The following is a 23,697-nucleotide window of genomic DNA, read 5'->3' on the forward strand; positions in this document are numbered from 1 at the left end:
GTTTTTGTATATCCAGCTTGAAATACAGTGCCAGCATGTTTGTGTAAATCTAAGCAAAAAAATAAATAAAGTAATTTCAGCAAAACAAATGCTTCTTTTTGCATTAATATTAGTCGTTAAACTGTTAATTAGCAGATATTTATAGTTTTTTTACGATATAAAAAAAGTTTTACCACTAAAGTGGTATATTTGAATATGGTCTGCCTTAGCATTTCTCTTATAAAAAGACAGACACATTAAGTTTCAGTTTACTAAACAATTGCATTATGTTGAAATTAAATTCTACATTAATTAAAAGCAAATTGCAATCACGTGTGTGCTTTCACAACTCAACGCGATCGAGACTATTTGTATGCATTACCAACCTGTTGTGGCATTTGCATACCGTCTCTATCTTTCCAAGCCCTACTTCTTTTTATTTTGCATAATTTATACACAAATTGTTAAAGCTAAAATAGGAAGTCTGCAAATAGAATAAGAAACGACTCAAAACACCAGAAAAAGAGAGATTGTAGCAAGGTAATTGTATTCTAACAAAAATATCCAAGACATTGGAAGCTATACAAAAATAAAATGACCAGGTTCCATAGGCCTAATACTGTGTAATTATTCACAAACACTCATAATTTCCATTCCATGAGAACAATTTGTTATGTAAATTACAAGCCACTTGTGAGTAGAGCTATTTCAGTGATTTCATTTCATCCTTACCTTATTAATAATCAAGTCAAATATCAACAGAATAAATGTGCCGACTATACAAATAACAGCAGAGTTAATATCGCAACCTGATATTTATTGTCCCAAGGAGAAAAAAATGAAGCTTTTGTGATTGATTTCAGTTAATAGTTCAGATGCTGCAGGTCGATTGTAGTTAGGGACTCCGAGAAAAAATAGAAGCTGTCCGGAGAAATGTCCACGGGGCTGTCCAGAGACTCCGATAAGCTCGGCGAGGCGGCATCGGAGAGCTGTAGGCAGGAATCCGAGGAGAAAGGTTGAAAATCGTGTATAGAAACATCCAGGGCCGGGGGACTGTCGCCATTGTCCGGCCCAGATGCCGAGCCTGGGCCCATTGTTGACATGCAGCCCGGAACAGTGGGTGACGGGTTGGGAAAATGTTTGAGATTTTTGTCATTGCTGTTCAGCGGCGCAGCAGCAAAACTCATGGACTCGCTATTGTGGAGCTGCTGTGAGGAGCTGAGAGAGTTATTCTGAAAGGAGCAGGTATCTCTCTCCAGCAGGGCCCCGCTCCGCTCGTACAGGGGGCCCTCGTCGTCCTCGTCGCTTTGGATGCCGTCCTCCGCGCACGGCCCTTTCCCATCCCCGTTGTGGTTCTCCTTGCTCTGGGTCTGCCGCTTGTGCTTCATGCGCCGGTTCTGGAACCACACTTTGACCTGTCTCTCGGTCAGGTCCAGCAGGGCCGCTATTTCCACTCTCCTCGGCCGGCACAGATACTTGTTGAAGTGGAACTCCTTCTCCAGCTCCAGCAGCTGTGTGTTGGTGTACGCTGTCCTCAGCCGGCGGGAGCCCCCTCCTCCCCCACCACTCTCCGCAATCTCAGGCGAGCCTGGAAAATAAGCATCACGGTAGCGTTGGGATTAAAAACGCAGGACACAACAGTTGCATAACCCCGCTGCTCCTGAATCTAACATTGTGGCTCTCTCAAACCACCAGAGAGTGGCTCACAACACGCTGCAGCAAAATGGCCGCTGGAGCTACTGACCCAAGCTTAGAGCTTGTACACTATTTATCCTAAAAATCATTAGGGCATAGAGATACTCATCAGATTGTTTTACACACAAAATAACGTCTAGTATGAGCGTGAAGCAAACACGGTGCACTAAAAGCAGTGAGGTCCATGCTGGTGTGGGATACTAATGAATGCTCCAGCTGCCCTCCTCGGCAACGGCACTCCATCACTCTTCATTACTGTCACACATCAAAACTCTCCTACGGCTAGGGGAATAAATCATCTCACCAAACTTTTACCCAAACTGTTTTTTTTGTGTCTTGCATCATCCACAATCACAGCAAAGTAATAACCATAAAACTAGCGTATTAGTTGTTGTTTTTTTGTTTTAGGAAAGCCCTGCGTATGTTACTGCGCTCGCATTTAGCAACAGATAGTAAGCACTTTTTCAGTAAAGTGTTTTGAAATCACCCACCTTTTGGAGAAAAGCACTCAGGTCCATTGGATATGGTGGTAGCAGTGGAGGTCGGCAGGTGGTTCCTCTTGGAGGCTTTCTTCTCCCGCATCCAGGGGTACTCCGGGGGTAAGGAGGCGGTGGGCAGCGGGCTGCATCCGTCGGGGCTGTGTCTGGGCCGGCCGTGCCGCGGATGGCTGCCCGGATTCAAGCTAGGAATGGTCTGCTCAAAGGGAGGAGGAATCAGTGTCGGGCGTGAAAGCGTCGAGCTCTTGATTGATGAACTTTGAAATGAATCAGCGACAGGGGGGAAAGATGTCAGGCACTCAGCAAGCGACGGCTGACTATTGATAAAACCGCTCTCTCGCTCGAATTCGTAATTCATCTCCGCTCCCTGAGAGCCGAGGAAAGTTTGCACGCGTATTTTTATAAATGTTGCGGCTCAGTGAGGACGAGAAAGAAAAAGTCATTAAAAAATATCCTGGTGGTGTTTTTATTCTATATCACTGATTACGGCCGTGTGGGGACCGAGCTACTATTAAACTATTGAATTCATGGAGACAAGGTTGAAATTGGACCGAATTGCCTGTCACATGATTACCTCTGCCCAATGACAATTTGGGGTTTAATCAAAAGGAGCCACTGTCTGCCTGATTGATCCAAAAACGCTGATGAAGAACGCCTCGATCAGCTGGGGGACGACTGTTTTTATTTACATCTTTGTCCGCTCAGTTTATCCTCCTCTCGCCCTTCCAGTCCAGTCCACTAAGCTACAAAATGTGTTTTTTAAGAATGGCTGACGCTCACTATTACAGGGAAGGAGACCAGCATAGGGTGCGCGGATTCGTGCACTCCTCTTTCTCGTATTGTTTGAGGATGTCAGTCGAGAACGCCCCCACCACACACACACACACACACACACACACACACACACACACACACACACACACACACACACACACACACACACACACACACACACACACACACACACATTTCACGCCAGTGGCTATTCATATAGGCAAGAGTCAGACTTCAGAGGTGAAAAAAATAGCATAAGCCAAAAACTGATGTTGAGACTGAACTCGACAGAGACCACCCCCCATAATCCAGTCTGTTCAGAGAGTGTAGACTCCAGGGTAGATGTGATTCTTTAAAGATGCATAATAATGAAATATGCAGTGCACCCATCGACATGTGTAGCAATAAAAAGCCCATCCATTAAGTTAACACTGACGGATATGACACGTTCAGACCATTTCATCCCATAACAGCTGTTTAACATTTAGAGCTCAGGTCAAGAAAAAATATAAATAAAATACCTACATGCGCGCGTGTCTATGCATGTGCAGTCATGCACATTGTCTTATTATAGCCTATGCATGTGGCCCATATAGATATATTGAAGCATATGTTTTTCGTTTATTCTACAAAAGGTCGATTTTATAACGAGGTCATAGTGGTGTACAACATAAAAAACATTATGTTAAACAAACACAATTCATTTATTTAAAGATTTGTGATGTTCACTATTTTCGGTAACCAACGTCTGCAATAATTGTAATCTTAAATTTAAATATGATCATACTTGTAAGGATTCATATTCGTGTTAATAGTGGAAACAGCAGAGATAGATGGAATTTACTGGAAGGGATTACTGGGATTATCTACAATGCTGAGAAATAACCCCTCACTGTATTTCCAGTAACCATTATACATGAAATTGTAATACAGCAACCACCATCAAGTTTAGAATCGACCATTTACAATGAGTCCATTTGCAGCGGTGTAATGTAAATATAATTGTTATTGAATGGCGTAACCTGCAGTGTTACATTTCATAGCCCTTCCAGAAAAATCTGTGAAAGACACATTTGGGATGTTTTTCGTCAAGCAGTACATGCTGTATTTTCATTTTTAAAATATATGGCTTGCTGAGTAAGAGGGGGAAAGCAGAGAAGTGGTAGGCCTCTCTCAGTTTGTTGCTTATATACCAAACAAAGAGTCCTGGAAGCCTGTGCGCGATCAATCTTACTCGCCAAAAGGTCTGACAGCTCGGTGCCCTCACAACACATTTAAGGCTTCTAACTCTCCCCCGGATCAAATGCAGCCAGGAAGCGGCGAGAAACACTGGCCACTCAGATTAGAACCAGTTTCTGCTCGCAGTTGTAGCCTGGCTGTCGCTGGAGGGATCTTTTATAAGATAAATAAGAATCCATCGACACAAGATGCGACCATTTCCTTTCTGTGGAGGCGGTAATGCGCCAACGGTGAGTAGGGCGAAGCAGCTTCTCCACCTGGCTTTTATCTTGAAATTGTAAGCGCATTTACACAAAGACACGTATATTTTTGGTCGTTTTTGGTAGACGTGCAGGCTTGTGAGCGGAGCAGACCGTGTGATGTAGGACAGAGTTGCTAGAGAAAGAGATGGATGGCTTTTGGGGAATTACGCACAGGCTTTGTGTGCGAGGAAAGGAGTGGGTGGCGGCATTTAGTGGACCCCAGTCTGTCCTCCACACTTGTCTTTACAGCAGGATTGATTTAAGACCACTTTCCCACGGATGGCATAATGCAATGAAAGAAATACGAATCTTATCTTAGTTAAAACGTTATGCATGTGCTACCTGCATGCGCATATGGGTCAAATCAGCTTCTTGCTGTGCACGCGTGTGCATGTGTGCGCGTGTCTGTGTTGGATGCAGGAATACTCAGAGCATCAGTTTTTTTTTCTTTACTGGGACACACCATGGTTCAATTGTTCTAGGTTTCCCTGCTAACCATATGTCAGGGTTACTAATGTCCATGCCCTCTTATATCAATCAGATAGTGCTGAATATTATTCATGGGAGAGTAAGACCAAATATTACTGCAGCTACACAAATGCATGCGCACTAAAAGGAAACAATGTGCGAAAACGTTTTGTTAATTTTACGACATAAGTCGATAAGTCATTCAGCATGGTAAAAAAAAAAGGAATGACAGATTTGCAAAACAGGTATTTTAGCTTCATGTCTGAGGGTATTTTAGTTTTTTCATAAATGCTTTGAATTACTGCAAACAAAGAAAATCAATTTTAAATAAAAAATGAGATAACAATAAGGATAATAATTTGTTTGCGGGCCCTTTATCATAAACAAAATAGACCTAAAGAAATGCAATCCCATTTTTCAGCTTTCCACTAATAATTTGCTTTGCTGTAACCCTCCACGAGACCGAGGCTTCTCGTCTTGAACGGCTTCACGCTGGCATCTGCAAATGTGTAATATATTTGTAATATAATGACACAAATAACTCCCGTTACAATTCTGCTTCATCTTCTCTATCCTCTCTCTCCGCATTTCACTGACTGAACATATCAGGGAATAATTTTTCAAACGATTTCTCATTTAGCTTGTTGTCTTCTTGCAGAATCTCCAGAAGGGCCAGTGTGACATTTTTATTATTATGGATGTGCCCACGCAGATGAGAGGAGGTGAAAAGGCCACCCGAGACTTTTCTTCACATCGAATCAAGAGGAGGGGAGAGAAAAACAAGTAGCTTTAATTCAATATTTGACTTAATCTGCAACCATTTCCTTTTCGGTTATTGAATATTGAATGTGGCCTCTGGTTTCACGTGCTTTTTGATGCATACGTATGATACAAATATATAGATAGCACCAATCAGTACCAATGGTTGATTAAACTATTACAATTGTATTCTCTAATATGTTGCCAATCGTTTAAAACATGTTTTATATTTTTTGTTATCACCTTAAATGATATACAGTCTTGAAATATATAACAGCAAAAAAATTAAATGTAACAATTGGAGAACTAGAAAAGTACTATTACATTTTCATTTGGGAAACTGTATTGTATCTCATTTTGTGATCATGTGAAATGTTTCTGTTGTGTCTAAATTAAAACTACAAGGTTTGCTGCAATTATATTTCAATTATTTTATTTATTTCTTCGAACTGGAGCAGCGAGGAATGTATGACATTGAAAAAAGTAAATTGATGATGTATTTCTTTTTTTCTTCAAGAAAAGAAAATGCTAATGTTTGTCCTTCTTTCCACCCTTATTGCATGACTGATTGATTTTACATTCGCTGAGAAAATAAAACACCTCGTTGAAGAAGAAGAAACGGAAGCATAGCCTAATAGCAACATGGTGCGCTGCTGCTGGGGAGCTTTGACGACATGTAGCTGCTGAAGGGTCCAGGCGCTAATTTCCCACCAACCTTGTCCCCACACAAAGCTCATCGAGGTGTCAAATAATACTAAAGGACTCTTTTATCTTAACACCAAACAAAATAAATAACATTAAAAAGTCCAATAGAACAACACAAGCAAGGGAGGCGGCGTGTGAGCTCATGTCCCTTGTTTTTGAAAATGTATTTCCATCATAATCCAAACTCGTGGCTTTTGAAGGATCCTTTCACAAGTGCAACAAAATGCAAAACACAATTCTTCAACTGCGGATAAATAAAAGACGAACAAATTCACATTCAAATGAATAACATATGTTCATAATACCCTGTTTGAGTTTCGATTTTAAAACAAGTAATAAAGAAAGAAAGATTAAATAGGCCTATGCTTATACTGTAAGCTTATACCCCCTCCCTCCCACTCTAGACGTCCTACAGCCCAGATAAAGGTCTTTGTGAGACAATGACACGAGCAAATAGAGAAAAATTCAAGCAAGTCGTGATTATTTATCCTACCCTACTTCACACATCAAACTATAGAGAACATAAACAAAAGCTGAGAGAAGGTGGAAGCCGCGAGGAGGCGCAGAAACAAAGCAGTAATGTGTCTGGAGGTGGATAAGACAATGGGCGGAGTGATCCGGGCAGCGCCACCGCTACAGATGCGTCAGTTTGGGCGCTTCCTGGATTCTTCCCTGAGAGTAGTGCGACGTTAGGTCTGTGTACGTCGGTGTCGGATCACACACTCCGTGATGCTGACTGTTGCCCATTGTGATTGCTCCATTGTAGTCCATGTTTGTGGACGGCGGGTGCGGAAGGTGGGTTAGACCGAAAACGGAGGTCCCAGAATTGGGCATTGAGTCGATGTAACCTCCGCCGACATACACGGGGCTGCCCTGCATGTGAGTCCCGTAGTTGCCATTGCCTTGGAGAGGATGCGCGTCATACTCGGGCGTGGCCGAGTCGGTCCCGGGATACCTCTTCTGGGAGGGCGGGCAGTTGTTGAGGGAGCTGTTCAAAGGAGGGGGGTATGACGTGGCCATAGCGTATGCATTTTGATGAGGTTTATTGTAAGACGTCGGCGACTGGGATTCATAAGGTACACTGTTTACTAGAGAATGCATAGAGTTGAGGTATCCTCCACCACCGCCACCACCGGAGACCGGGCCCCCGGGACTCCGAGGGGACTGCCCACCAGGAGAAGGCATCATCCCGACTCCTTTCTGATCCTTCTTGTATTTCATTCTCCGGTTCTGGAACCAGATTTTGATCTGTCTCTCCGTGAGGTTGAGCAGGTTGGCCATCTCCACCCTCCGGGGTCTGCAGAGGTACCGGTTAAAGTGGAACTCCTTCTCCAGCTCCACGAGCTGCGCGCTGGTGTAAGCTGTCCGGGCCCTCTTCGAAGCTGCTGACCCTGGAGGGCTCTTGTCTCCGGGGCAACTCTCCACTGTCAGGGAGGAGAGGAGGGTGTCAATCAGTAATCCATTACAGACGGAGAGATGGTGTGTGTGTGTGTGTGTGTGTGTGTGTGTGTGTGTGAGAGAGAGAGAGAGAGAGAGAGAGAGAGAGAGAGAGAGAGAGAGAGAGAGAGAGAGAGAAAGAGAGAGAGAGAGAGAGAGAGAGAGAGAGAGAGATCGTCTGACAACACGCACAGAGCTGATAACAGAACTTTCAACCATCAAGAGGGAGTGGTTTACTAGATAAATATGCCCTGCTCCACGACTTAAATAGGGGTGTTATCATCGATTTTGTTTTTCTTCTTCTACCCTGCGCGTGAGCATTTGTGCACATTTTGATAAACCAACTGCCTACTACCAAGCACAAGGGTTATCATGAGGGCGCCATAAGACAATTAACAATCAGTGTATGTCTCTGGGTCTGTGTACACGCTACACTAACTACAAAGAAAAAATGTAACTGAAGAACAGTGGGTCAATATTTGAAATGGAATCAGGTAACCTACTAAAACATTTGACCCTTCTCTTCCCCCGTAGTCATAGAGTAGCACAAACGTAATGCAAACACAAGCATTAAGTATTCCTCAGGGTGTATACACCACTGCCCCCACTGATAAGCCTCCCCTTCTAAGAAGCTGCAGCTTGGCTGCAGAATAGCAAGGTGTTGGTCTACTTGCCGCTGTGGCATGCAGCCAACACTTAATAAATTTCACTTGTCTTCTAAACATGGAGCAAGAGGAATGCAGCGTGACATAACCGTACCTATTAGGTTATAGAGATACAAGATAACACAAGGAATACTCTTGTCAGTTATGATAACAATTATTATTGCATGCTATTTGCTTGATATTTTTAAAGAATATAAATAAGACCGATTCTGGAAATATGTGTGAAGGGCATGATGCTGGCGTACGTAAAAAGGTTTTTCATAAAAGTAGCACCTCGGTAATGAAAATCTCCCCATGCTGCCGTACAATTTAAACTCTTTCTGCAGAAAAATACTTACAACTTAATTTGGAAATGTTTACAAAAAGGGAATGCCACGAGAAGGTAAGACTCACTCACATGTTTATATTTGGGGTGTGTATTGACATTACATACACAAATCCTCCCCCGGACCCAACACTTTTTCTCATTGGCCTGTGTTCGTGCGTAAAATACAATTCATAAATGCTCGCACTTTTACCAGTTGATGAAATATTATGAGAACATCTTCCCAACATGAATAACAATGACGGGTGCCATACTGCTGAGCATGTTAGCTTATTGAAGATACCTCAAACACAAATTTCCCACTGTGACCCTCGAAGCTTTCCTTCAATTAAACAGCAGGACCTGACCTTCACTACGTGCGTAAATCGTGCGTAAATTGTGCGTAAATCGTGGATAAAGTGGTTTCCATACATGTTAACATGTCAACATGCTGTTAAAACCAATGGAAAACATTCCAAAAACTAAAAATATAATTTGATTAAATGAAAGACGGTTTCTCTGAACATTTTCAAAATATAGAACCTATTTAAATTACAACCAAGAAGGTCTAGGAAAAATAAGCATATCTTAATATTTAACTGAAGTTTATATAAATAAAGATTCCAAACTCCCCAACCTGACCTAGGTTTTCCTGTCATCAGAACAGCAGGATCTGGCTTGCGTACATGAATTTAAAAAAAACCTTAAATTGTTAGTAGGTGAATCAAAATTAGGCCATAGAAATACAATTTTCCTGTTGAATATCATTATTCGAAATAGTGCCTACTGCATTTCCAAAATAACCAGGTCATGGGAAGATAAGCATCGTTTAATTTTTAGTTTGCCTCCATGTAAATAAACACCCCAAACACAACCCCCCACTCTGACCCACCAAGTTTCCCTCTCATCAAAACAGCAGGACAAACTGAAACAACTGTTGTGCGTGTTTGTTTGTTGTCTCCCCAGGAACATTATGTGATCAGTGGATGATGTTTACAGTAAGGACAGGTCAGCTGCAGGGCACAGGGACACCAAATGGTGGACTCTTCTTCCAATGTTGAGGGACATTATTTGTCTATAGTCTATGACCTTATATGGTATTTATATATCACGTTTGGGGAATCATTGTATGTACATTCCAAGAAGATGTAACTTAGTTATTACAGGGTACAGCATATTATACCCTGACTGTGTCAACAAGGTGTTGAACTCTGTGGTCATTTTTGGCTGTATCCTCAATAATGTGAGGGTCCCCCACGGAACAAAATATATACATATAATTCAATATAACACCACAAACAACTGATTTAAAAATTATGGGGTAAAATAAACACCTCTCTGACACCAACACAGAAAACACTGATCATGTCACCCCTTAGATACATTGCCCAGTTGCTGGTTGCGCCTCTCTCCCTCCTGTATGTCCTCCCACAACACAACTTATGTAACTGTATGGTCAGAGGCTATCGAGTTATGTGTGTTAGCATCATAGGTGTTTGGGTTGAAAGTACCTGAACTGGAGCTACTGCTCGGTTTCTGCTTCGTGTTCTGGCGGGATTCTTTCATCCAGGGGAAGATGTGTTTGCGAGTAGTAGAGGTCGGCGAGCCGTTCTTGGCACTGGGCTGGTTGGAACCGTTGCTTGTGTTTTGGCTGATAGCACCGGGGGATTGTGAGGGAGGGGGTGGGCCTGACACGGGCACCTGTGGTTGATTGCTTTCGGGATGAACCTTGGACTGCGCCGCCTGAATGGCTGTGGTCCTGTCGCAGCTCTCCGCCATCTCCCCCGGCTTCTGCAGAGCCACGGAGCCGTCAGGAGACTGCAGGGAGCAGGCAGGTCGATGGTACTCACTTTCCACATGAGAGGCCCGGGGATATTGGACCTGATTGGCATCATAACTGAAGCCATTTGCGCTTTGATATGGGTAGCCACTGTAAATTGCGGAGCTGTCGTAGTAGGTTGCCTTTTGCATCTCGCCGTTTCCCAATATTTATTTCAGAAACTGACAGGGTCTTGACACCCTTGTAGAATAACATTGGCACCCCGTGGTCACGTGACGCCTCTCCGCCAATGGCCTCCTCGGGTGAACCTAGGGTTACAAGACGCACTGTGAGGAGAAGAAATGGTGGCGATCCATCTTACTTTTCAATACAGACCTGACACTGGAGACTATGGAAGCAAGATAGGGCCAACAGTCCTGTAGACTATTACCGTTTACCTTATGGCTTACACAAAGACACGCACTAACCTTGCATTACCATCTGTGCCTGACCACATCAAAACAAACCTTTTCAAAAACATTTCACATTGCCAAATCAATTTTAGGACCTAAATAGAAACCACATGCCATTTTAAACATCTGAACGTATTAACAATAACACTTTTTAGAGAAAATGCTGTAGGTAAAAAGTGTGCAAGGGAAATCGTATTAGCAGGTAACCACACAAGGAAATAATATATCTGATATGTTGTTATTTTGCCAACAGGGCTGTCAACACTGCATATAATTTATTATGCAAGGGAATGCATTGCATTTGACGAAAAGACGAAAAAAATCTACCTTCAGAAAACAGGATAGATCTCAATGCACTGCTTCCTCGGCCACCTGACGCAAAACATAAACAACTGCATTCTCTTTCTTTTCTTTTTTTTTGTCTTCTTCTTTGCATACTGCAAGATAAATAGAAGAGCCACGAGGAAACCTGAAAAACCGGGCGAGCATCCGTGCATCTCCATGACCACGTTGTGAACTTTTCCTTGCAGGCCCATAATAATGGCTGCTGTCGGTGCTGTCGACACGGCGGCCCGTGGCGGTGATATATGGGGGTCAGCGGGCCGGGACGGCCTGCTCAGAATGAGTGGCCCGGTGAGCAGCCAAGCCCGGTAGTCAGGCGGACAGGAGACCGGCATGGCACAGCCAAAGCTGCTGAACTACCATAATGCACCCAGGTAACCATGGGGATCCGCCTCTAAAAGATTATTTGGGAAACTATAAACCATAATTGACACAGATACACGGGTCATCTTGGAGAAATGTGTTATGTTGTCACATTACAAATGAAATAGCGAATACAATATGTGGCCTTCCGGTGTTTAAATCATTGGCATTTTAAAAAGGGAGGTGCATTGAATAATAATAATTAAAAAGTAATAAATATCGTATTAACACGAATAATAATGTGCTCTATTACTTTTAAATAAAAGGGAATATTGTTCAATAGGCCCACAAATACACATTTAAACCCGCCCTATTCATATACTATTTGGTTGTGAAATTATGCAGTTCCTTTGTCTGCACTCCAGATTTAAATATTACAGTCAATCTAATCACGAAAGCATATCATTTGGACACTTTATTAAATACATAATAACTCAATGAAATCAAAGGAAATTGATTGCAACTTTTAATTTGCACTGCTGAAACTAATGAGCTGTTGTGTGTCTGATTGTAAATGTGATCCCAACATTAACGATGTTAATACCGGCTGCATTACAAACGTCTTGTTTTTAAAAATCCTTAGCTATAAATCCGGAGCAAATACATGCATTTTCACAAAAGTAACGCGAAAGGAAAGTGAAAGGAAAATATCGACAAACTCTGGGTGTGTACAGCCGTGCAAAGCAAATTGGTCTAAAATGAACTCTGCGCTTGTCTTCAATGCAGTTAAACGCGGAGTGGAAGAAGGTGTCTTCGCTGTACACGGTGAACTGGGAAAGATATCAGAGAGCTTTGTGGTCTCTATCTCCCCGCGAGCCATTGCGATAGTCATAAAAGAGAGAAAGAGAGACAAATGACAGACTTTCTACGCAGCCCTCTGCTCCACGTTAGAGAAATCTGGCTGCCTGACTGTGTGTGTGAACTCTTCCTGAACCGAGATCTAAGTCATACGGTGATAAATCACCGCGCGACACACAAACTCCGCCATTTACAACCGAGGGAGCCTATTTCTGGCCCTGCTTACCTTCTCCTCTGACGACGAATGCAGAGCACCAAGCGATATGTTCTCATTCAGCGACGGAATCGATCAAAGCAGTAATCCAGAGAAAAGTTTAAAGGCAAGGGGCTGGCTGGGTGAAGCAGCAGCAGCAGAGTGCGCCCTGCCATGCACCAGGCATTAGCAGCCACAACAAAAAAAAAAGGGAAGAGCCGAGAGAACCCCCTTTCCTTTTCCCCTTTTCTTTTTTTCCCCTACTCGACGTGGATGGGTACACCAAGATTACGAAAGCAGGCGTGCTCAGTCGGGTCAGCGAGATAAGAGTTATCTGGCCTCAAGATTGAATGTATCGTCATGCTTTAGAGCAATGGCCAGGGCTTCATAGCAATATTAAACTCAGCCAAGGCTATGCTAGACGATGTGATCCTTCACCAGTACCATGCAGACACCAGTGAACTGCCCCGAACCAGAGCGTCACCATAGACAAAAAAAATTATGCAAATAAGTAGCGCCTTGGAAAGCCAGTTCAAATCAAGTCTCTCCTCCTCCCCCAACCAAATGAGGTAGTGTATCTAGAAGAAGAAGAAAAAATGTCGTTTCAAATATAATAGACGTCCATCCCTAAAGTGTTTTAAATATTTTGTTGTTATTATTTACTACACGTCTTGTGGTGGAATTATTAGCCCATTGCAGGATATGTTTGAGAGAGGGGAGAATACAAAGGAATAATCAGCCGCTGACCATGCTGCATTTCCATTTCCACGGGACATAAAGGGCTTCTATCCGCGGATTGATCATTAACCCGCATCTTTGCATATAGTCTTCAATCTTTTAGTCGTAAGGGACGCGCAATTTGTTTTCATTCCATCGCCAGTATTCCGTTGCCTGCCTGCATGGCTTCTTGTATGAAGAACACAACACAGTATTATTTTAAGATTAGAAAGGACAACAACTTCAGATCAAAGCCGTGGTCGAAGTATGTCAAGGAGAGAACCCCACCGGGAGCCGGCGTGAAAAATGGGAAGAAGGTTCATCACCAAAAGGCAGAGCGGAGAACATGCAGCGAGGAAGAGAGGAGCAGAGCAGAGAGCCGGCAGCATGAGGGAATCCCTCTGCATGGTAATGCTTCTCTTTTGCAGCCATAAAGAATGGAAGAAAGGAGATTTATGTCCTCTCAGCTTACTCGGGCGGTAAACACATACACAGAGCTGCAGCTTCTTTTCTGGCTTCAGCCTCTGAGACTAAATCCAATGACATCTAAAATGAGGTATAGAACACTCGGACGGCGTGGGAGACTGAGTGGGACAAAAATTCACGCGTGAGGATTTTTTTTTTAGCCTACTCGGCCTTTTCTTTTGGAAACCATGAGCAGTCACATTGTATAATTATTTACTTCTTTGTATTTTGATAAAACGCTGATTCGCCTTTCTCTTTAGTTTAGCCCCGAGCTGAGGGTGAAATGTCATGCGGTGGTGGTCGTATAGTGCCGTGCACAATATGGCTTAAAACAATGTGGGAGGAAAAGAAACCTGAAATGTTGATGAAAGAAAATCCATTTTTAAAACTTGAGTGCAGTAAACTATAGCAGCTACAAGCAGATGGCTTTCACTGAAAGTAGTTTTTGAAAGGAGTAAGGCACCGCTCCAAGAGCTGCGATTCCCCTCGTCACTTTTATAGTGACAAATTACACCACAAAGACAAGTGGAAGAGAAGGAATTATTGCTCTCGGGCTGGTCATATTGCTGCAACAAGGAAATGTACAGGCCATAGGCTGCTTCTCTATCCATGTGAGTGCTTTGGTGGGCGTGTGCGGTACTTATTAGAAATTGAATAAGGATATCACCATCAAGCATCCATAACACAAATCAATAAAGATATATGGACTTACCGAAGGCAGTTCAAGGTGTCTTGGAGCCCGTGCAGTGGCCTGGATTCACTTGGCTGGATTTCTGTAAAGAGAAATAAACATTTTCAATTCCTGCGGAGATATTATAACCGTATAACGTGTTCTGGAAAATATACAATTGCGATTTTTATTTTATTTTTCATGTTAGGACAATTTTATTATAAATAAGTCTATTTTTATTTTACGCAATTGGGAAGGCCTTGTTCTTAAAAAAGGTGCAAAATGAAACATCTCCAAAAAACTGGTTTAATTTAGTTAAATGTGATGCAAACATTTTGAAGATAATTATTTGGTTTAGATTTTAGATTTAGCAGAAGGCTCCACGTCTTTGTGTGAGATACATCCTCCAAGCTTACTGGGACAATTATATCTTCATTATTTTGTAGCATTTTGCAACAAAATATAAACAAAAATATATGTATATAAATAGATGCATATACATATGTACGAAATGCATGAATAAAAAACAGAATGCAAAGACAAAACTAGTATTACAATCAAATATTGCTCCCTATCAGCGTAATATCACTAATAACATAAAATGGGCCAATGCAAATAACGTGTTTGTAGTTTCCCTGTTGGCCGGTAAGCATTTTCTCCACAAACGGATCGAATAGTCATTAGGTCTCGCGCACCATCTTCCCCAAGTCCCCGCGCCCATAAATCACGAAGCAGCGCCGTGACCTCAGCGCGGCCGCGCGGTCCTGGATGGCACTCCGTCTTCCATTATATGCTCGTTTCCCTGGCGGAGCGACACAACCTCACCGCTTTTCCCTACTTTATGTAAATCTTCCTGATGTATCATTTACACAAAACACCCACGTAAAGACGAGATGTTTGGTTTTATAGGACTGGTTGTTGCACCTTGCAGCCGCCGCACGCTCTGCTTGAGGTTTTTTTCTTCTTCTTCATGGAAGCTGATGTTTAAATGGCCGCTTTATTTACAAACTGTTGTACAGGCCCCTCTATCCAAATGGCTGCTTTGCCATCAGAAATATGAACACAACAGAAATAATTCAGTCTGTCTTACTCAAATTTGCATGGGAACTAATAATGGCTTTAATATGAATATGAACGAACCAGGAAGCAAAACATGGAACAAAGCCTACATCAGAATGGCCCACACGCATCCTTCAATCGTCACTTATTTATACACTATATGTACAATCTGAAGGTATGTTTATGTTTCGATTAGATATGATGAATCGGAGATATTACCAGATAGTTATCATAGCTTTTTGGTACCTGTCTATATCTCCCCGCCCTGCACAGAAACCCCGGACCCCTATTTCACTGACCTCTGCCTCGCGCAGCAATAACTCACGACAGTAATGAACAATCGGCGGAAATACCTCAAAATAAAATCCATCCTCTCAAAGCTCGGTCTCTGACTCTGTCCGCGTGGAAAAACATATCCGTCCGTGACAGCAGTATAATACATCCACACACCCAGGATCCTCTCTCTTTCAGTTTGTCTCTCTTTTCTTTTTCTCAGCTCGGAAAACAAACTATAAATCCCGGACTCCCCTTACGGAAAGTGGGGGTAACCCGCATATAATCAGCATCATATGGCCAGACCGGGGCTCCGGTTTTCTTCCCCGTGCCATAACATCGCGCAGTATTATGCGCCCCACTCACGTGACGCAACGTCAACTTAAATCCCTTTTATTTGAGCCCGTGAATCATTAATGGAGGCAGTCATTGCCCCTGAGGAGAAACGGATCAGTTCGGAGGGAGAAAAAAAGAGGGCTATGTGACACTGCAATGTATCTGGCAGAGGAGCAAGTCTCTCGCAGAGAAGCAGCTTTTCCACGTGTCGCCCATTCAGAGGGAAAGAGCGTTCTGTCAGCTTTAAAGTGCCATATATTTGGTGCCTGTTAGCGGCTGAAAGAGCTGATGCCGCCTGCATTATGCTGAGTTTCAAGTGCAGCCAGCTCTGCTCTGAGCCAAGCTGAACACCAGAATGTTTTGCACTGCAGCGTGACAAGTCGCACTATGTGAGAGGATGAGAGCTTTCCCTGTAAAATAACGTTTTACGAGTCGCAGGATGACCATCCAGCATACGTTACGCTCATTTCTCTTTACAGCATAACCAGGGCTAGAGAGCTTTACTCAATATCGCCCCCCTTAGCCAGTATTGCAGTTTGGTTGTAGTACCACTTAATCAGCGTTTGGTTCTCCATCAACAAAAGCCAAACGGTAAAAAAAAAAAAAAAAAAAGTCACACATTTACCTGTCCTACATAAGGAGGGTGGTCGTGAGGGTGTCAGTCAGCAGTGGGCGGAAAGTGGAGGTGAGGTAACCTAAGAGACGCTGCTCGACCCCGCTGATCAGTACATGGACCCTCGTTTGACCTAAATGCACTTACCCGTTTCCGTTCACCAACTGAGTGATTTTTGAAATTACAGATTTTCGCAAATGATGAGTTTAATTGCTTTGTAAGGGGGAGGGTTGAGTGCAAAAGTGCCGACGACGAAATAAACCTGGTGTATGCCAAGACAACCATATTGTAAACTAAGTCCTATCTATATAGCGTGACATAGATAAACTCCATGAATGGCCACAAGTGCTGTCCCGGAAGAGATTTTCTTTTCTCGGCACCGTTTGGCGCTTTGCTTTCCGTCAACACCGAGCAGCGGGCGTGGAAAAATCCCACCACAACGATTAATCATTCGGGGCGGACACAGACAGCATCCCACTCCCACACCAGCCTTTGTCTTCTCAAACTACAACTTGAGCGGTAAACTTTTAAAGACAAGAACGCAACGCTTCAACAACTGGAGAAAAGAAGAGGATTAACAATGACCTGCAGGGCGAGAAAATAAGTTTTACGCGCAGGTTTTGCACGCAGGTTTTTTTTATGTGACATATCTGTGTTTAATCATGTTCTCTTTCTGTTTTGCAAATACAGATGTGGAGCTGTCACCATGGGAGTATATGCTGGACATGACCGTGCTCTGGAAGATAATCTGACTTTGGCTTTCGCCACAGCACCTGAACTTTTCCCTGACCCGGGCAGAGGCACAGAAAGTCGAGTGGGAAGTTATTTTGGGTTCCAAAACAAGGAGATGGAAACAATTAAAGGCCCTCGGCTGGTAGTCTTCTTTTTATTTCTTGTTGCACTTTTTCCAGACTCAAAAGTAGTAGATGATTGTTATGTTTAAAATCTCAACTGTTTTAGTATAAAAGAAACGTGTCAGAGCTTTTTATCCAAATCAGGGCTTCTTATCACTTGTCAGCAAAGAGGAGTTAGAGGGGCAGACCCCTGGATGTTGGCCAGACGGCGGTCCATATCTCCCCACAATGTTGACACTCAGAGCGCTTAACAGCCAGGCTTGGGTTACCTACACTCAGAGGAAGATAACTCTTTCTGCGAGGTTTACATCGGACAACTTTAAGGCCAATGCGAAACTCAACGCCTCAAGCAGACTTGGAGAATCTCACGCACGGAAGCAGACCAACAAGGACAACGTAATTGATTGCATGAAGGTGGTTGTAATAAAATATTTTTTTTTATGTTTAACTTTTTTCATGACTGAAAATATCCCTCGATCATATAGAATAGATTATATACATATAGTCTCACAGCAGTGTGAACTAGTCACACATTTAAATATATTGGTCGGCTTTTGTCAATAGCTGTTGCATTTTGGAGGTGTTAAATACGTATAATTATTATTAATATGAATTAATATTATTATTGTTAGAATTATTATTATTTGCGTTTTTGTTATTACTCACATTGTCACATACCCTATGGAACTTGTTAATGTTTAATCTGTGTCTAAACTGCCTATTGTGTTCATTCTCATTGAAAGGCTCTTTCATACAACAGCAGCCCTTTGTACTGTTGTTGAAATACACTTACTCTCATCTTTAAATTCAATAGTGGAATTAATAGATTGATGACAATCATAACAATTGATAACAAACGGAAACGTTGCCAATTCAAAATCCATACAAACAACCACCAAGTTTAGTTTCATAATGAGTGTTTTCGGGGTACACTTTGCCAACATAAATGCAGACTGATGCTTCATTTTGCTCTTATTCAATTGTTTTTGAAGTGATTGTATTGCTTTTGCCAAATAAAGTTTAAGGTGCACCCATACGACATTATTGTATCTGCAATCACATTTAGTAACAATTCATTTGAACCAAATTTGCTCAAATTTATGGTTTCTTAAAACATTTTGTTTGCAACATTATTATTACATTTGAACAGCCTAATTTGTCGTGGTTAAAATATTTAAAAAGTTGTGGTGAATACTACTTTATCCTAAATCCTAAAAGGTATGTAAGGTTTAAGCACAAACACATTTGTTTGTATTATGCTTTTTTTTAAAGTCAATACAAAAAATGTTTCAGTCTAATTGAGGAATACAATTAGTTGAGTTCAACAATGAATTAGATCATATTCAAATACACATGAATATTCACCAGAAGACCATGAAGCAAACTCCACTTCCGGGATATCCTTTAACACCTCTACAAGGAAAAAAAAAAACATCCAAATCTACTCACAGGTCATGACGGTCTGTGTCCAGCGGACAGTGTTCTGTGTCTGTCAGATGAGAAGAGATCTGACTTGCACCCTGCAGAGGATCACTTCAAATGAAAATAAGGCAGATTTGCACATCTATTTCTGACCCCGGGGCATTCATTATTCAACAAGTCACGTGAAAGAGCGAATTAAAATTTCAGTACATTGGAAGTGACCTCTATTCGCGAATCAAATGACTTGAAATCTTGTAATTTAACTAGTTGGACTTCTTGGAGTCTGCGCAAAATCGGTGCCAATCAGCCTCAACGCCATCTTCTGCACAGCTGTCGTGTCTGCAGCAAGAGCTGCACATAGGTCTGGTAGAATGTGCAGAGAGGGTTTTTACATTTCTGCAGGATTATTTTTCAAATGCAGACGACAATTTTGAGTGAAATATGCAACAAAAACTGTATCAATGACTATAAAACCGTGTTTGTGTTAAATGGGACTATGAATCTGTCACTTTGACTTTTTTTTCTGTGGGGATTTTGGTGAGTGTCAGTCTTATCTATTTACTATGAAATGCATGACTGACCCCCTCCATTGTGCAATTATATATTGAGCAGAAACCAAGAGTGGCAAAACATATTGAACAATTTGCACAATACCAGCATGTTTAAGTTCATATCTACCGTCTCTGAACGACCTGACAGCGGTGATTCTGTGATATATTGCACAAGAGCTATCTTTAAGACCAAATTTGGGAGAATTCATGGATTAGTTTCACACCTAAACACCGTTTTTGTTTCCGCGCTGTCTCTGGGTAAATCGTAAATGAGAAGAAGAAGCCCGTGGAGGTCTTAGCACTGATGTATGGTCTGAACATTGTGTGTGTTGAGAGGTCAGGGGTCAGAAGAAGTGCTCTGAGCTGGTGATTGGCCAGAGCCGGCCGTGTCCCCGGGTTGAACTCTCTATTGTTTGGATGTATCAGGTAGTGACCAACACTCACACTCTGGTGCACTGAGGTCGGCCGAGATCTCCTAATAATGGCAGGAGAAAACAATATGTGAAGCCGGATACATTTAACAACCTGGAGTTGGTTTGATTCCCGTATAAGTAGCAAAGCCTGCAACTCTTAACAGCTGATATATATCTGCCTCCTAAACCACGGAAATCCGCACGACATTCTAGCACATTTTGGATTAGAATTCCTGTCAGTTGAGGATTAAAAGACCTAATGGAGTCAGACAAAAATACCTTTTACGCAACGTGTAGTAGATGGGAAAACGTGGTGTGAGACATACTTAATTTAAAATATGGTTACAGATATGAAACACATGAAATGTTGAATCTGTTTCCCTTTCTCTAAATATTACAGAAGAGAAACTGCGCATCTTTGCGCACTGATTAACAAGTGAATCATTTCTGCAAATAACACAATATAAACCAAATATAATTTGATAATATTCAGAAAAGGTTAATAAAGTTAAAGTAGTATTAATATGTGGCGCAGTAAGTAGTCCAATACTCAATCACAATTGTACGTATATGCAATTTTACGCACACTATCATATTTAGACGCATACATCTCAACACACTGGATAAAATGCTTTATGAATCCATTTTTTCTGAATCCTGCGATTAAAGCAAACGGCATTGAAGTGAAATGTTTGAATTTTTAAAAAATGCAATCCTCAAATTATGAATCTTTTTTTAAAAGAGGAGGTAAATACATGCATTCTCACGTTATTACGCGCGGCTTCAAAAATACATGTTTCGCCAAAATCTAATCAGTATTTGCACTTACATAATATCCAAAACAAAGTCAACCTTATAAGTGAAGTACATATTTATTTCACAAGGACAGACTGAGCCTACACTAGCCTACATCACAAAGGTCATTACTGAGACAACACATACAAATATTCACAGTTTAGAACACAGCACAACATGGAACGGACTATAGCACAAATAAACCTAGACCTTACAATACCAACAAACATATTTCTACGTGACGAAATGCTTCTCTTATTGTGCCTTCATTATGATTTGCCTATGTACATTAAATGTGAAAGTCACCAGGGACTACATTCAACAGTAAACCAACCGACTCAAACACACAAACTACACTGTTACTCTGACTGATGCCATACCTCTAAACAGCCATCTAGAGTCTCGCTAAATATCTTTCAAGTATATTAGAGCTTTCCATGAGAAATAATAAAAAAAAACAATACTCCAAATGAACATATAAAAATGACTTCAAACTTACTTTTAACTCACTCAATTTGAACTGTCATGATACATTTTGATCCAAGTCATACGTTTGAATGTGCGTTATCCTTCTTTCATAATAATAAACAAATATATAAACACTTTAGTTGCCACCATGGCAATTAAAGATGAATTTCAAGCTTATATGAAGAGGGCGAGGACGACCGGAGAGGAGAAAGGGTACAAAGGACGTGACAGGGGCCCAATGGCAGAGGCAAGGTGAAAGAGATAACACCATGTGTAAAATACTGAGAATAGGTCCATCAAATTCCACTTGTGATATTTGCCATCTCAGTCTGGATTGGGTTTTTTGTTGGATGGGGTTCATTCGGGCACTATAGCCCTGCCGTGCACGGCGTGGGGACAAGCTGCTGGCCTGTTTTGATCTGCTGCTGCTGCTGCTGCTGCTGGGCCCCCGAGGCTGAGGACGAGGCCGAGCTGGAGGAGCGGATCTTGGTGTTGGGAAGCTTGTGCTCCTTCTTCCACTTCATCCTCCGGTTCTGAAACCAGATCTTAACCTGGCGCTCTGACAGACACATGGTGTGCGCAATCTCCACCCGCCTGCGCCGGGTCAGGTACCGGTTGAAATGGAACTCTTTCTCCAGCTCCAGAGCCTGCTGGCGGGTGTAGGCAGTGCGGGACCTCTTGGGCACTCCTCCAGTGTAATTGGGATTGACTGGAGGGGGGAAAAGCCATACAGAGGCATGCAAGCAGGTGTTACATGCGGGCGGATATAAAGCGTTTAATCCAAACCAGTAAAGTTCCTCCAATGCACACATTAAATCGTTAAGAAAATATCTATAACATTTCTGCGTTTGGTGTAAAATCACAGCCATTATGTTTGTTTTACTCTCTGACGTGTTTCAGTTTACGGACATGACATTAATGTGGAGATGCCGAGTGTACAAGCCCTCGCATCCAGGGACATATCAGGCTTAAAAATGATTAACAAACAGCGGGGTTGGATATTACAGTTTGGCTCGGCTCCAGTGGTGGAGGTAGTTTGGGTTAAAAAGCAACAAAAGCACATGGCCCCGACAGACGAACACAGGCAATAAAATTTACGAGGGTCCTTAATTACCGACCCTGCTGCTCGATAGTCGTAAATTGCTGTTGTAAGGGCTGCTACTAGTGCTGCCTCAATGGACTCGCGTGTGTTCCAGTGGTTGTTTCTCAGTGGTTCTGCTATTTAACCGTGACGATAACTCACTGTTGTTAACGTGGACCTTTTTCATCCACGGATAGACCACCGGCTCCTTGCCCTTCGCTGCACCGGGATACACCTCAATAGCGAGGCTGCAGTCTTTGCTGGCATTTTCCCCTGCGCCACCGTCTGGGGCCGCGGGAAGGCGAGGACCGTGGCTCTGTGGAACCGGCTGCGGCTGTGCGTGATGTCCTTCGGAGAAATCATCGAGTCCGGTGGCGGGAACGTTGCCGTAATCGTAGCCCGTTTCTGTATAGTTTGACCTCGGATAGGATTGCTCGTCGTGATGGGGGAAGCCCGTATCTTTTGACCGCTCGTAGTAATCGCCAGGGTTCGGGATGTATCCGCTCTGCTGGTATTCGTCGCATGGAGGAAAGGAAGGCTCGATATAGTTGGAGTTTATCAAGTAGGAACTCATGGTCATTAATTTGTGAAGTGCAACAATACTAATTTTTATCGCGCTGTCGTTTTTCTGATCTCCACAAAACCCTCCTACTCCCTGTCAAATGTACAAAGTTGTCTGGTCACGTGGGAAGCGCCACCAATCACCGCGCATCCTGTGGGCATCATGTAAACAGGAACCAATGGAAAGCATGGCATTGGTACCACCAACGCTGCTCGGACTGGCTTACGTTGATGTTTTTCTTATTAAATCACAGTATATAAAGCAAAACCAATCAACTAACTTGTTTACTGCATGGGGCCAAACTTCTGTGGGTGAGGCTTTCCTGCATGTGATAAAATCCCCCTCATATGAAACAGAAAGTGGTTATGAAATCCAAGCCCTGACTAAATAAAGGTTACCACAAACAAAGGACTATTTCTAACAGCTAGTGTCGTGAATATCGCTTGTTGGAGTGTGAAACGTGTTGATTCATAGAAAAGACAAACAGGGAAAGAGAAACACGCCAAGACAACAGCAAAAACTGTAATGTTGCATATGAGCTTACTCAAATATTCGAAAAATACAACAGTGCACATGAGCCGCTGCTCTGCGGACATACAAGGCATGCATATAAAACGTCTGACTTGTGTATCAGTGGACATGGTGACACCGCTTATGACACATTTAAAAACAAAAGAAAACTCTCCTCTCACGCTGCACACCACCGTAAATGCACAAGTCTCCTTT

The 23,697-nt window shown here is 42.5% G+C and overlaps 3 protein-coding genes across 3 annotated transcripts; all 3 read right to left on the reverse strand.

Annotated features, from left to right (window-relative positions):
• Positions 1-633: 633 nt before the first annotated feature.
• Positions 634-2,529, reverse strand: LOC137784649 (homeobox protein Hox-A2a). Its single transcript, XM_068575484.1, has 2 exons — positions 2,166-2,529; positions 634-1,567 (listed from the first exon to the last, which is right to left on the reverse strand). The coding sequence occupies exons 1-2, from the start codon at positions 2,527-2,529 to the stop codon at positions 843-845; spliced, it is 1,089 nt and encodes a 362-aa protein (XP_068431585.1). The 3' UTR covers positions 634-842.
• Positions 2,530-6,134: 3,605 nt separating this feature from the next.
• Positions 6,135-10,881, reverse strand: hoxa3a (homeobox A3a). The gene is made up of 2 exons (XM_068575429.1): positions 10,276-10,881; positions 6,135-7,782 (listed from the first exon to the last, which is right to left on the reverse strand). The coding sequence occupies exons 1-2, from the start codon at positions 10,733-10,735 to the stop codon at positions 6,992-6,994; spliced, it is 1,251 nt and encodes a 416-aa protein (XP_068431530.1). The 5' UTR covers positions 10,736-10,881; the 3' UTR covers positions 6,135-6,991.
• Positions 10,882-20,954: 10,073 nt separating this feature from the next.
• On the reverse strand, positions 20,955-23,047 carry hoxa4a (homeobox A4a). The gene is made up of 2 exons (XM_068575417.1): positions 22,572-23,047; positions 20,955-22,037 (listed from the first exon to the last, which is right to left on the reverse strand). The coding sequence occupies exons 1-2, from the start codon at positions 22,987-22,989 to the stop codon at positions 21,697-21,699; spliced, it is 759 nt and encodes a 252-aa protein (XP_068431518.1). The 5' UTR covers positions 22,990-23,047; the 3' UTR covers positions 20,955-21,696.
• Positions 23,048-23,697: the final 650 nt, after the last annotated feature.

This window comes from Clinocottus analis, unplaced genomic scaffold (assembly GCF_023055335.1).
Source record: "Clinocottus analis isolate CAN_PGR_092001 unplaced genomic scaffold, fCliAna1.0.p SCAF_14, whole genome shotgun sequence".
NCBI classification, from domain to species: Eukaryota; Metazoa; Chordata; class Actinopteri; order Perciformes; family Cottidae; genus Clinocottus; species Clinocottus analis.